Consider the following 13,174-nt stretch of genomic DNA (forward strand, 5'->3'; position numbering starts at 1 on the left):
TTTCTGAAATCTAAATTTATTTATATAGGTCGTTATGTCTTCTTTACTTATACTATCTTTTGAATACAATTTTTTTATAATATTTCCTAAATTCCTCCATTATCTCTTTGTCTGTTGAGATGAGTTTGCTTGCTTTTATAAACTGCTTTGCCTCAGATGAATAAGTAAGGAAAATCTCCTCCCTCCCTTTCTTCTTTCTCTGAAGGCCTTAAGGCAGTTTGCAAAATCTGAAAAGGGGCTCTTTGGAGGAAGGAGGGAAGATTGAAGTTCCAGAGGCCTTGGTTTCAGGTTTTATAAACTGCCTTAAGGCCTCAGAGGGAAGAGGAGAGCTCCAGAGATCCCCTTTTCATAGTTTTTAAACTTGTTTGCCTTGGGAGGAGGAAGGTGAAATCAGGCTCAAACAACTCTGTGACTATTATGCGAGGAACCCAAAAATATCAATTTGGCCACACCCAGAAAATAGGAGTGCAACTATGATGTGGTGGCGACTATTACACAATGAAATATGGGTAAATGGTGACCTTGTGGTGGCAGAAATGTAGAACTTGGGATTTTGGACTTACTTTGCTGCTCGGTGTGTTATTTACAAGCTGTAGACCTGAAATGGGTTGGGGACTGTGGGATGGAACTCTGACCCAGTGGGCATTTTACCTGCATCCCCTACATTGTATTTTCTTTCTAGACGTCCTGGATGAGAACCAGAGTAAGCTGAGCGAAGACTTGATGGAGTTCCGGAGAGACGCCTCCATGCTCAACGTGAGTCTCCCTCCTTCCCTCCCTCCCCAAATATAAAGTATGTGACCCAGTATCATAATAGGGAGGAAATCCCTCCTCTTCCTATATATGCCAAACTCCGTTTGCTTTGTCTGGTTGGGACTTTTCCTGCTTTCTGCATTGGCCAGTGGCAGCAGTCCCCCATCTTAGAGAACTTAGGAAGCCTTGGCCAAGTCCAGGGGTCCCCAAACTAAGGCCCGGGGGCCGGATGCGGCCCTCCAAGGTCATTTACCTGGCCCTCGCCCTCAGTTTTTTAATAAAATATTTTATATCAGTTTTAATAATATAATATATTAGAATCATAGAATAGTAGAGTTGGAAGAGACCACATGGGCCATCTAGTCCAACCCCCTGCTAAGAAGCAGGAAATCGCATTCAAAGCACCCCCGACAGATGGCCATCCAGCCTCTGCTTAAAAGCCTCCAAGGAAGGAGCCTCCACCACGGCCCCGGGGAGAGAGTTCCACTGTCGAACAGCTCTTGTATATACATATAATATTGATAAAAATATTATAATAATATAATACTAATAATAATACTATATAATAATATTAATTATATGTTATATATTACATATAATATTACAGTATAGTGGTACAGTATAGTGTGGACTGAAAGGTCGCAGGTTCAAATCCGGGGAGCAGAGTGAGCGCCCGCTGTTGCTCCAGCTTCTGCCAACCTAGCAGTTCGAAAACATGCAAATGTGAGTAGATCAATAGGTACCGCTCCGGCGAGAAGGTAAGGGCGCTCCATGCAGTCATGCCGGCCACATGACCTTGGAGGTGTCTACGGACAACGCTGGCTTTTTGGCTTAGAAATGGAGATGAGCACCAACCCACAGAGTCGGTCACAACTGGACTTTTACCCTTACCTTATAGTGGTATCGTTCAATATAGTAATGTATAATGCTAATATTGTGCTATGCTAATAATATAATATATTGTTTGTACATACAGCTGCTCTGAGTCCCCTTCGGGCTGAGAAGGGTGGGATATAAATGTAGTAAATAAAGGTAGTAAATAAATAAATAAATAATTTTAGACTTAGGCTCGCCCAAAGTCTGAAATGATTTGAAGGCACACAACAACAACAATCATAATTAACTTGACTATCTCATTGGCCAGTAGCAGGCCCACACTTTCCATTGAAATCCTGATAGGTTTATGTTGGTTAAAATTGTTTTCATTTTTAAATATTGTTCTTTAATTGTTATTGTTGTATTGCACTACAAATAAGACATATGCAGTGTGCATAGGAATTTGTTCGTATTTTTTTTCAAATGATAATTCGGCCCCTCAACGGTCTGAAGGATTGTGGACCGGCCCTCTGCTTTAAAAGTTTGAGGACCCCTGGCCTAGACCAATGATGGGCAAACTTTTGCACTTGGTGTGTCAAAATTCACTAAAAAACTTAGCATGATTTGGGTGGTGTGTCACTTTGAGAAAAAAACCCATAATTTCGCAATATGTATAGTTTAAATAACAAAAATGTATAATTGTAATATATAACTGTATTTAATAAATCAAAAACTATTTACTACCCTTATTTCCATGTACAACGATCTATGGTACCTCTTGCAGTTTCCATGCTGATTTCTCTCTATTGTAGTTTTGATGTAGTCATGAATAATTAATAATATAATAATTTAATAGTAATAATATGATAATATACTACAATAATAATAGAATAATAATAGAATGATATATATATAAATGTAATGTGCATAATTCCCATGGAGTAAACAACAAAACCACTGGACGAAATCACACCAAATCTGGCCACAAAAGACGTAGTCATCCAATTAATCTGCATGTGGCAGTGTGTCAGCAAAAATGCCTAGGCGTGTCAGTGCTGACACGCGTGTCATAAGTTTGCCATCACTGGCCTAGACTTCATACTGGATGTTACAGTCCTTACTACCTTCAGTGTTATGTCTGCATCACAACCCAGTTTGTGACTGCTTCTTTATTGTGCTTCCATTTGCCTCCTTAGGACGAGTTGTCCCACATCAACGCTCGGCTGAACATGGGGATCCTGGGCTGTGAGTTGATATCCTTTTTGCATGTTGATATTATAAACTCATTTCCATTGAAGGCCATCTCAGCCTTATTATGGTTGCCTTCAAAGGGCCCTTAAAATCCGTGGACGGAGGAAAAGCCATGCATACAGGGGGGGCATCTATAATATTTGTAACATAGGGGTTGGTACTTTTCAGTTTTTACCCAGTTCGGGTCCCCGGATGTTAATGGGCAACAACTCACATCCCTCTTGGTTATCTGGGGATGATGGGGATTGCAACCCTATAGTCCTTAGGGCTCTGAGGTCAAGAAAAGGGCATTTTAAACCCGGGTATTGTATCCACTAGTCTTGTATCTTGACCCGAGCCCCACTTTCCTAACTTTCATGCTGACAGTGTGCCTTCCCGCCTCCTTCCTTTTTGCAGCGTACGACCCCCAGCAGATCTTCAAGTGTAAAGGCACCTTCGTGGGGCACCAGGGCCCCGTCTGGTGCTTGTGCGTCTATTCCATCGGGGACTTGCTCTTTAGTGGCTCTTCGGACAAAACTATTAAGGTAGGAAGAAGCCTGTGCCGGACCCTCCTTAGAGTTTTTTATAATGAAAATACAGTTGTTCACATTGGCAGATTGGATTATTCACAGGTGTATCCTCTCTAGGAATCTCTGGGTTCCCCAATGAAACTAGGGTCACCTAGAGAGAACACCTCTTTATTATTGTTGTTTTCGTTGTTGTTGTTATATTTAAACCCTGCTTTATCTCAAAGCGGATGAACATAAAAGCATCAGTGTACAACTTAAAATATACAAATATGCAAACATTAAAACAGGATATTACATAAAAATAGGACTCTTTAGGAATTCAGTGTTATTCTGTGGTCAATTTCCAGCAGAAGCCCTGCTGGAAGACCTAGAAGTTGCTAAAGTTTTCTCGCAGGTCAGAAAATAAGATTTATTTCATTTTTATGTGGGTCCTGTGTCCCTAACCTCAAACGAATATGGAGGATTAAATTGTGATAGCAATAATGCTGCCGTAATAAATTATTATTATTATTATTATTATTATTATTATTATAAGCAGAGGTTAGATGGCCATCAGTTGGGGGTGCTTTGATTGTGCTTTTCCTGCCTGGCAGAAGGGAGTTGGACTGGATGACCCTTGTGGTCTCTTCCAAGTCTAGGATTTTATTATTATTTAGTAGTAGTAATAATAATAGGAGTATTTCTGCATGGCAGGGGGTTGGACTGGATGGCCTTTAAGGATTCCTTCCGACTCTAGGATTCTATTATTATTTATTATCACTAGTAGTAATAGTAGTAGCATTATTCTTGCATGGCAAAGGGCAGGACTGGGTGGCCTTTGAAGGTCCCTTACAACTCTAGGATTCTATTATTATTGATATTAATTAGTCATAGTAATAGTAGTACAGTAGATTCTCGCTTATCCAACGTAAACAGGCCGGCAGAATGTTGGATAAGCGAATATGTTGGATAATAAGGAGAGATGAAGGAAAAGCCTATTAAACATTAAATTACTTTATGATTTTACAAATTAAGCACCTAAACATCATGTTATACAACAAATTTGACAGAAAAAGTAGTTCAATACACAGTAATGCTATGTAGTAATTACTGTATTTACGAATTTAGCACCAAAATGTCACGATGTATTGAAAACATTGACTTCAGAAATGCGTTGGATAATCCAGAACGTTGGATAAGCGAGTGTTGGATAAGTGAGACTCTACTGTAGTATTATTCCTGCATGGCAAGGGGTTTCCCTGGATCACATTTAAGGGTCCCTTCCAAGTCTAGGATTCTATTATTATTATTATTATTATTATTATTATTAATAATAATAATAATTAGTAATAATAGTAGTATCATTATTCCTTCATGGCAAAGAGTTGGACTGGATCACCTTTGAGAGTTCCTTCCAACTCTAGGATTCTATTATTTATTATTACTAGTAGTAATAGTAGTATTATTATTCCCACATGACAAAATGGGGTTGTATTGGATGGCTCCTAAGGTCTCTCCCAACTTTAAGATTCCATTACTGTATTATTGATATTATTATTCTGAAAGTGCAGTTAGAAAGCTTTGAACACGAGCCTTAGAAAAGCAGACCTCTTCTCATGCGCATAAATGGGCTCTGCAATTTTCTCCTAAGTCTGGTTCCCTGCCACCTGGCCTGATGGGAACGGCCTGTTTTTGCATTTCTCCCTGGGAAAAATCTGCCCTTTCATTTCCTTTCCTGGAATGACTTTGTCTGGCCCCGAAAGATGGGAACGCGGGCGCACCGAAGACCAGGCCGGCTGCTTCCTGCCCTCCCTGCTCCGGCCCTTGGTCCCACTTCCTGCCCGGTTTCCTGGTTGTGCTTCAGCACAGTCACGTGACACTTGTGTTTCCTGTTAGGTGTGGGACACCTGCACCACGTACAAGTGCCAAAAGACCCTGGAGGGACACGACGGGATCGTGCTGGCACTCTGCATCCAGGGGTGAGTCAAGGCCCTTCCCACTCCTTTTGCAAAGCAAGTGGTTCAATGTTTACAAAGCTCAGTTGGTGCTAGACTTGTGATAAGTTTGATGTGTTTTAATCATTTGAAAGACTATTTTAATTGATGTGGTGGTGGCACAGGGTGTTAAAAGCGCTGAGCTGCTGAACTTGCAGACCGAAAGGTCCCAGGTTCAAATCCCGGGAGCGGAATGAGCGCCCGCTGTTAGCCCCAGCTCCTGCCAACCTAGCAGTTCAAAAACATACAAATATGAGTAGATAAATAGGTACCGCTCCGGCGGGACGGTAACGGCGCTCCATGCAGTCATGCCAGTGGCCACATGACCTTGGAGGTGTCTACGGACAACGCCGGCTCTTCAGCTTAGAAATGGAGATGAGCACCAACCCCCAGAGTCGGTCACAACTGGACTTAACGTCAGGGGAAAACCTTTACCTTTACTTAACCTACCCCGTTTCCCCGAAAATAAGACAGCCCCAGAAAATAAGACCTAGTAGAGGTTTTGCTGAATTGCTAAATATAAGGCCTCCCCTGAAAGTAAGACCTAGCAAAATTTGTGTTTGGAAGCATGTCCGCCACCAGAGCTTACAGGATCGGTAAATGTACGTACCATAGATTGTTGTACATGGAAATAATGGTAGTAAGAAGAAATTTTTGATAAGATTCACAGTTGGTTTGGTTATGCTGGTTTGTGATGACCACTACTGTACAGTATATAATAAATGTTCATTTTTTTGTTCAACAATAAATGTGAATTCTTCTTCATGGAAAAATAAGTCATCCCCTGAAAGTAAGACCTAGAGCATCTTTGGGAGCAAAAATTAATATAAGACACTGTCTTATTTTCAGGGAAACACGGTATATGTTTTTTAGTTTTATAATATTGTTTTACTGATATTGTTGTCTAAATCTGGCATTGAATTATTGCCATAGTGTGTAAGCTGCCCTGAGTCCCCCTTTGGGGGCTGAGAAGGGCAGGGTATAAGTACAGTAAATGTATAAATAAATACTTTTTACGCTTGTGCTGCATTATTCGTTTTGGAAGTTGCCATCTCCCTGCCAATCTGTAACTGAACGTCCTTTTCCCTTTTTGCTCAGGAACAAGTTGTACAGCGGCTCCGCTGACTGCACCATCATTGTACGTAGCCATTAATAATACAGAAATTGGGGAGGGAAAGAGTCCATCTCATGACCGACAAGCATTTTATATAGTCTCTTCCCCCACTAATTTTTGCTAATTTTCTTTCTTGCAGGTCTGGGATATCCAAACCCTGCAGAAGGTCAACACCATCCGGGCGCACGACAACCCCGTCTGCACACTGGTCTCCTCGCACAATATGCTGTTCAGTGGCTCCTTGAAAGCCATTAAGGTAGACACTCCTGGGCCAGTCACACACTCTCAGCCTCAGAGGAAGGCCAGGGCTGTGACTCCCTTGCCTCTCATTTCCTCTTTTCCCTGCTTCCTTGCTGTTCCCATTTTCTTGTCTTCGTTTTTAGGCTGTTCCTGGGGTTATTTGGGGTGCTGATACAGAACATTAAATTGGATAGACAACATCAGCTCTAGATTATAAATATGGTTTTCTGTGGGTGAGCAGGTGGCACATGCTCTGTAACAAACTAGAGCTGATGTGGTTTATCCAGTGCAGTTTTCTGAATCAGCACCCCAAATAACCAAACCAAATCTAAAGTTGACCAAAAACTGATTCATATTTATTTGTTTGTTTGTTTGTTTACGGTATTTATATTCCGCCCTTCTCACCCCGAAGGGGACTGAGGGCGGACCACATGACATACATATAGGGCAAACATTCAATACCCATATACATATAGAACCGAGAAAGAGACAGACGCAGAGGCAATTTAACCTTCTCCTGAGGGGATGTTCGATTCTGGCCACAGGGGGGAGCAGCTGCATCATCATCCACTGTGACAGCACTTCCTCATTCCAACGTCGTAAATTAGTTAAATTTGCCTCCCCACTTTGTAAGTGGTACCTTATTTCCTACTTGATAGATGCAACTATCTTTTGGGTTGCCAGGTCAACAACGAGCAGGGGCTATATTTTATTTTTAATTGACGGGTGCTCACCTTGCCACAGGCTGGCCTCGAACTCATGACCTCATGGTCAGAGTGATTTATTGCAGCAGGCTGCTCACCAGCCTGCGCCACAGCCTTTTAGTACTAATGTTGGAGAGTGGTCCACTGGCTTTGGAGGTCTCTCCCAACTCTTAGGATTCTTTGATTCTACGGCTTTTCCTCTGGTTCTTAGGTCTGGGACATTGTGGGCACTGAGTTGAAGCTGAAGAAGGAGCTGACCGGCCTGAACCATTGGGTCCGGGCCCTGGTGGCCTCTCAGAACCACCTCTACAGCGGATCCTACCAAACAATCAAGGTGCGTGCACACCTCCTGATTCTTCCCCCTTTCCTAGGCTCAGTATTTGTAGGAGTCTAGGAATGACATTATTTCCAATTGCCCTTTTTCTGAACGGTTCCAGATCTGGGACATCCGGAACTTGGAGTGCGTTCATGTCCTGCAGACCTCGGGCGGAAGCGTTTACTCCATCGCGGTCACCAACCACCACATTGTGTGCGGCACCTATGAGAACCTCATTCACGTAAGTGAAGATGGGGGAGATGTGAATATTGTTGTTAATGTTATTATTTTGACTGGTGGAGGGGGACAGAGACAGTTATCAGCAACACTTAGCCGATGATCTATAGAGATCTATGGCAGTCAAGAAATCCTCTTTGTTTAGAAGGCTTCGAAGGTGATTCTCGTGGTCTGTTCCACATGTCACCAGTATTGAGAGGAGTCCAAAACCTCCCTCTGTTTGTCCTCTCTGCCTCCCAAATTATTTCACCTTGCTTTGCTATTAAAAAGCATTTCTATTTCTCTCCCTCCATTTTGATATGCCACAATTGCCTTCTGTTTGGGTTACTTTTGGGGTGTGTTTGGAAACACTCAGTTGGTGCAGAGTCTTAATTCGGCTTTTTGAATTGAACAAAAGGAGCTGTATTGTTTCAAAATTGTAATGCTGACCTTTTTAAAAATCTTTTTTTTAAATGTGACTGCTTTTTATTTATAATATTTTAAATGCATAAACTCTCATGTGTCCTCATCGTGGGCACCACCGATAATCCAGGTTCATAATGTCGACTGCATATAATGCAGTTCAGTGCAGTTAAACTGAGTGAACTATGTAACAAAATTTGAAAAGTTTTCTGTTCCTGCTTTGAAAGTGTTACAGTATTTTGTCTTTAATTGTGCAGCCCTTTGAAAGTAATTGTTCTATTCCAGAAACTTCGCTTTTGTGGCTACGATGTATTATGTTGAACAGGTTGAGACTATAAGATATTCATTGAAAAACTACACCAAATGTGCTGCAGGTTGTCCCTCCCACAGAAACTAAGTTTTTGCAGTTTAATAAACTGTTTCCGTATTTTTAATGATAGAACCAATTAGGATATGCCATTTTTAATTGTATACTAGCTGTGCCCGGCCACGCGTTGCTGTGGCGTTGTCTGGTGGTGTTGGTGAGAAATTGTTGAGATAGTGGTGGTATTGAATGTCTGTTGTATGGTTGTCTTTATGTTTAGTATGCATTTGGTTGTTTGTGTTCTGTGAAAGTGGCGAGGATAGAGGAGATCTATGGCCCTGTGTAGTATTGTATAGTATTTATACGTTGTCCATGTGTTGTGAATGCTTGGATTGTGATGTTTGGTGCTTAATTTGTATAATCATTATGTAATTTGATGTTTAATAAGCTTTTTCTGAATCCCTTCTTATTATCCAACATATTCACTTATCCACTTTTATGTGGATACATCAAAAGTGTATTTGTGAATATGTTGGATAAGTAAGACTCTACTGTATATTTATAATCTTATATTATCTGTTTAGAACTGGATTATATGAGGCCCCTTCTACACAGCTGGATAAAATGCACACTGAAGTGAATTATCTGGCAGTGTGGACTCAAGATAATTCAGTTCAAAGCAGATATCTATATATATAAAAGAGTGATGGCATCAGGGCAGCAGACAAAACAACAAAACTACAGGGCCCCCAACCTCGAAATTTGACAACATAACCCATCATTCACGGCTCTAGGTTGATACAACAAAAACAAAAGAAAAATAAAGTCCTAATTACAGGGAGAGGAATAATAGTTTTTATCCAATTGCTGCCAGTTAGAAGGCTAAGCTTGGTCTCCTAGCAACCTCCTCAGCCCAGGGGACAGGCACAGTTAGGCCTCACTTGGGCCTTTTCCACAGATTATCAGATTTTAACTGAATTATATGGCAGTGTAGACTCAAGGCCCTTCCACACAGCTATATAACCCATTTAGAATCTTATATTATCTGCTTTGAACTGGATTATCTTGACTCCACACTGCCATATAATCCACTTCAGTGTGCATACTAAACATCAAGACAACCATACAACAGACATTCAATACCACCACTACCTCAACAATTTCTCACCAACACCACCAGACAAAGTCACAGCAACGCGTGGCCGGGCACAGCTAGTAAGATTATAAATGGGTAATATAGCTGTGTGGAAGGGCCTTGAGTCTACACTGCCATATAATCCAGTTAAAATCAGATAATCTGTGGAAAAGGCCTAAGTGAGGCCTGACTGTGCCTGTCCCCTGGGCTGAGTAGGTTGCTAGGAGACCAAGTGGGCGGAGCTTAGCCTTCTAATTGGCAGCAATTGGATAAAAACAATTATTCCTCTCCCTCTAATTAGGACTTTATTTTTCTTTTGTTTTTGTTGTATCAACCTAGAGCCGTGGATGATGGGTTGTGTTGTCAAATTTCGAGGTTGGGGGGCCTGTAGTTTTGTTGTTTTGTCTGGTGCCCTGATTCCATCACTCTTTTATATATATAGATATTATAATGAAAGTGCGTTATATGGCAGTGTAGATGAGGATGGTACAAATAACAACAGCAGTGGTGAGAATGATGGTGGGATCTCTTTATTTCTCTTTAATCTTAGCTTTGCTTTTTTGTTTGTCACTACAGTAGAGTCTCACGTATCCAACACTCGCTTATCCAACGTTCTGGATTATCCAACACATTTTTGTAGTCAATGTTTTAATATATCGTGATATTTTGGTGCTAAATTCATAAATACAGTAATTACTACATAGCATTACTGTGTATTGAACTACTTTTTCTGCCAAATTTGTTGTCTAGCATGATGTTTTGGTGCTTCATTTGTAAAATCATAACCTAATTTGATGTTTAATAGTATTTTCCTTAATGCCTCCTTATTATCCAACATATTCGCTTAACCAACATTCTGCTGGCCCGTTTATGTTGGATAAGTGAGACTCTACTGTATTTAAAATAGTGGTTCTAAATATAAGCAAGAGAGGCTTAGAGACGCATGGGCAAACTTCAGCCCTCCTTTGAGGTGTTTTGGACTGCAATTCCTAACAGCCTTCCCGCTGTTACGAATTGTGAGAGTTGAAGTCCAAAACTCCTGGAGGGAGGACTGAAGTTTGCCCAGGTCTGGGCTTAGAGAGCAGACAAAGTCAGAGGGCAGACAAAGTCTGCTGTTTCTCTCTGAAAAGGAAGAGAAAGGAACCGCCAAAGAGCCAGGCCCGTTGCAGGAGTATTGATGGTGCCACTTCACTCTTCCCCTTCTCTCTGGCTGCAGGTCTGGGACATCGAGTCCAAGGAGCAGGTGCGGACGCTGACGGGGCACGTGGGCACTGTCTACGCCCTAGCCGTCATCTCCACCCCCGACCAGACCAAAGTCTTCAGCGCTTCCTACGACCGGTCCTTGCGGGTACGCAGTGTGCCTTGGCTTTTGCAGGGTCAACTTGGGGAGGAAAGTGGGCATTTTGATGAATATTTTAGTACCTGTCTTTGAGTCAGGTACATCCAAACTGTCAGGGTTTCTATACAGTCTTAAAACACTCCTGTACTGGGTTGTTGTATGTCTTTCGGGCTGTGTGGCCATGTTCCAGAAGTATTCTCTCCTGACGTTTCGCCCACATCTATGGCAGGCATCCTCAGAGGTTGTGAGGTATGGATAAATCAAGTAAGGAAAGAAAAGAATATATATCTGTGTAGAGTCCAGGGTGTGGCAAGTCCTTTGTCACTGGGAAGCCAGCATTTATGTTTCAGTTAATCACCCTAATTAGCATTGGAAAGGTTTGTCTCTTGCCTGGGGGCATCCTTTGTTCAGTCATTAGCTGCCCTCAGAGTGTTGGTTCCCATCTACTGTTTTGATTTTAGAGTTTTTTAATACTGGTAGCCAGATTTTGTTCATTTTCATGGTTTCCTCCTTTCTGTTGAAGTTGTCCACATGCTTGTGGATTTCAATGGCTTCTCTGTGTAGTCTGACATGATAGTTGTTGGAGTGGTCGAGCATTTCTGTGTTCTCAAATAATATCCTGTGTCCAGGCTGGTTCATCAAGTGCTCTGCTATGGCTGATTTCTCTGGTTGAATTAGTCTGCAGTGCCTTTCGTGTTCTTTGACTCTTGTTTGGGCGCTGCGTTTGGTGGTCCCTATGTATACTTGTCCACAGCTGCAAAAACAAAAACCTTTCCAATGCTAATTAGGGTGATTAACTGAAACATTAATTCTGGCTTCCCAGTGACAAAGGACTCTTGCCACACCCTGGATTCTACACAGATATATATTATTTCCTTTCCTTACTTAGTTTATCCATACCTCACAACCTCTGAGGATGTCTGCCATAGATGTGGGCAAAACGTCAGGGGAGAATACTTCTGGAACATGGCCACACAGCCCGAAAGACATACAACAACCCTGTGATCCCGGCCATGAAAGCCTTCGACAACACACTCCTGTACTGCTCTCTCCTGCGGTGGCCCTGTTTGTCATCTCTTCCCCTCGCTTCTTGATCCCTGCAGGTCTGGAGCATGGACAACATGATCTGCACCCAGACCCTCCTGCGGCACCAGGGCAGCGTCACAGCCCTCGCAGTCTCCAGGGGACGCCTCTTCTCCGGAGCCGTTGACAGCACCGTCAAGGTAGGCCTTGCGATTTTATTATATTAGGCATGGGCAAACTTCATCCCTCCAGGTATTTTGGACTTCAACTCTCACAATTCCTAACAGCGAAAAGGAATTGTGAGAGTTGAAGTCCAAAACCCCTGGAGGGATGAGGTTTGCCCTTGTCTGCATTATATAGATTGATGGGATTATAACCATGTTTTTACTGTGTGTCTTTGAGGTGGGAAATCTGTTTCAATCTATTTATTATTATTATTTTGATTATTTCTCAATGGGATTGTGGAACTATTTAAATAGATTAAACATCAACTCTTGAAGTTGTTTGGAAGACTGAAAAAATATATAAAGTAGAATGAGAAACGGTCTAAAATAGTATTTTGAGCCATGGATGATGGGTTGTGTTGTCAAATTTCGAGGTTGGGGGGCCTGTAGTTTTGTCTGCTGCCCTGATGCCATAACTCTTTTTATATATATAATCTAATTTGATGTTTAATAGGCTTTTCCTTAATCCCTCCTTATTATCCAAGATATTCGCTTATCCAAGCTTTTGCTGGCCTGTTTAGCTTGGATAGGTGAGACTCTACTGTACTTGTAAGCCGGTCTGAGTCCCCTTCGAGGTGAGAGAGAGCGGGGTATAAATGTAGTCAGTAAATACAGTAGAGTCTCACTTATCCAACACTTGCTTATCCAAGGTTTTGGATTATCCAACACATTTTTGTAGTCAATGTTTTCAATATATCATGACATTTTGGTGCTAAATTCATAAATACAGTAATTACAACATACCATTACTGCGTATTGAACTACTTTTTCTGTCAAATTTGTTGTATAACATGATATTTTGGTGCTTAAATTGTAAAATCATAACCTAATTTG

At 41.6% G+C, this 13,174-nt stretch overlaps 1 protein-coding gene across 2 annotated transcripts in view; it reads left to right on the top strand.

The window, feature by feature from the left end:
- The window catches only part of traf7 (TNF receptor associated factor 7), a 38,004-nt gene that overhangs the window by 23,122 nt on the left and 1,708 nt on the right, over positions 1-13,174 (top strand). For both annotated transcript variants that reach the window (XM_062964663.1, XM_062964664.1), the window contains exons 11-20: positions 683-756; positions 2,766-2,814; positions 3,217-3,344; positions 5,205-5,287; positions 6,401-6,440; positions 6,556-6,672; positions 7,572-7,694; positions 7,798-7,917; positions 10,971-11,102; positions 12,197-12,316. In XM_062964663.1, the coding sequence (XP_062820733.1) occupies positions 683-756; positions 2,766-2,814; positions 3,217-3,344; positions 5,205-5,287; positions 6,401-6,440; positions 6,556-6,672; positions 7,572-7,694; positions 7,798-7,917; positions 10,971-11,102; positions 12,197-12,316 (986 nt within the window). The remainder of the gene's footprint in view (positions 1-682; positions 757-2,765; positions 2,815-3,216; positions 3,345-5,204; positions 5,288-6,400; positions 6,441-6,555; positions 6,673-7,571; positions 7,695-7,797; positions 7,918-10,970; positions 11,103-12,196; positions 12,317-13,174) is intronic.

The sequence above is a fragment of the Anolis carolinensis genome, unplaced genomic scaffold, assembly GCF_035594765.1.
Source record: "Anolis carolinensis isolate JA03-04 unplaced genomic scaffold, rAnoCar3.1.pri scaffold_13, whole genome shotgun sequence".
NCBI lineage: Eukaryota > Metazoa > Chordata > Lepidosauria > Squamata > Dactyloidae > Anolis > Anolis carolinensis.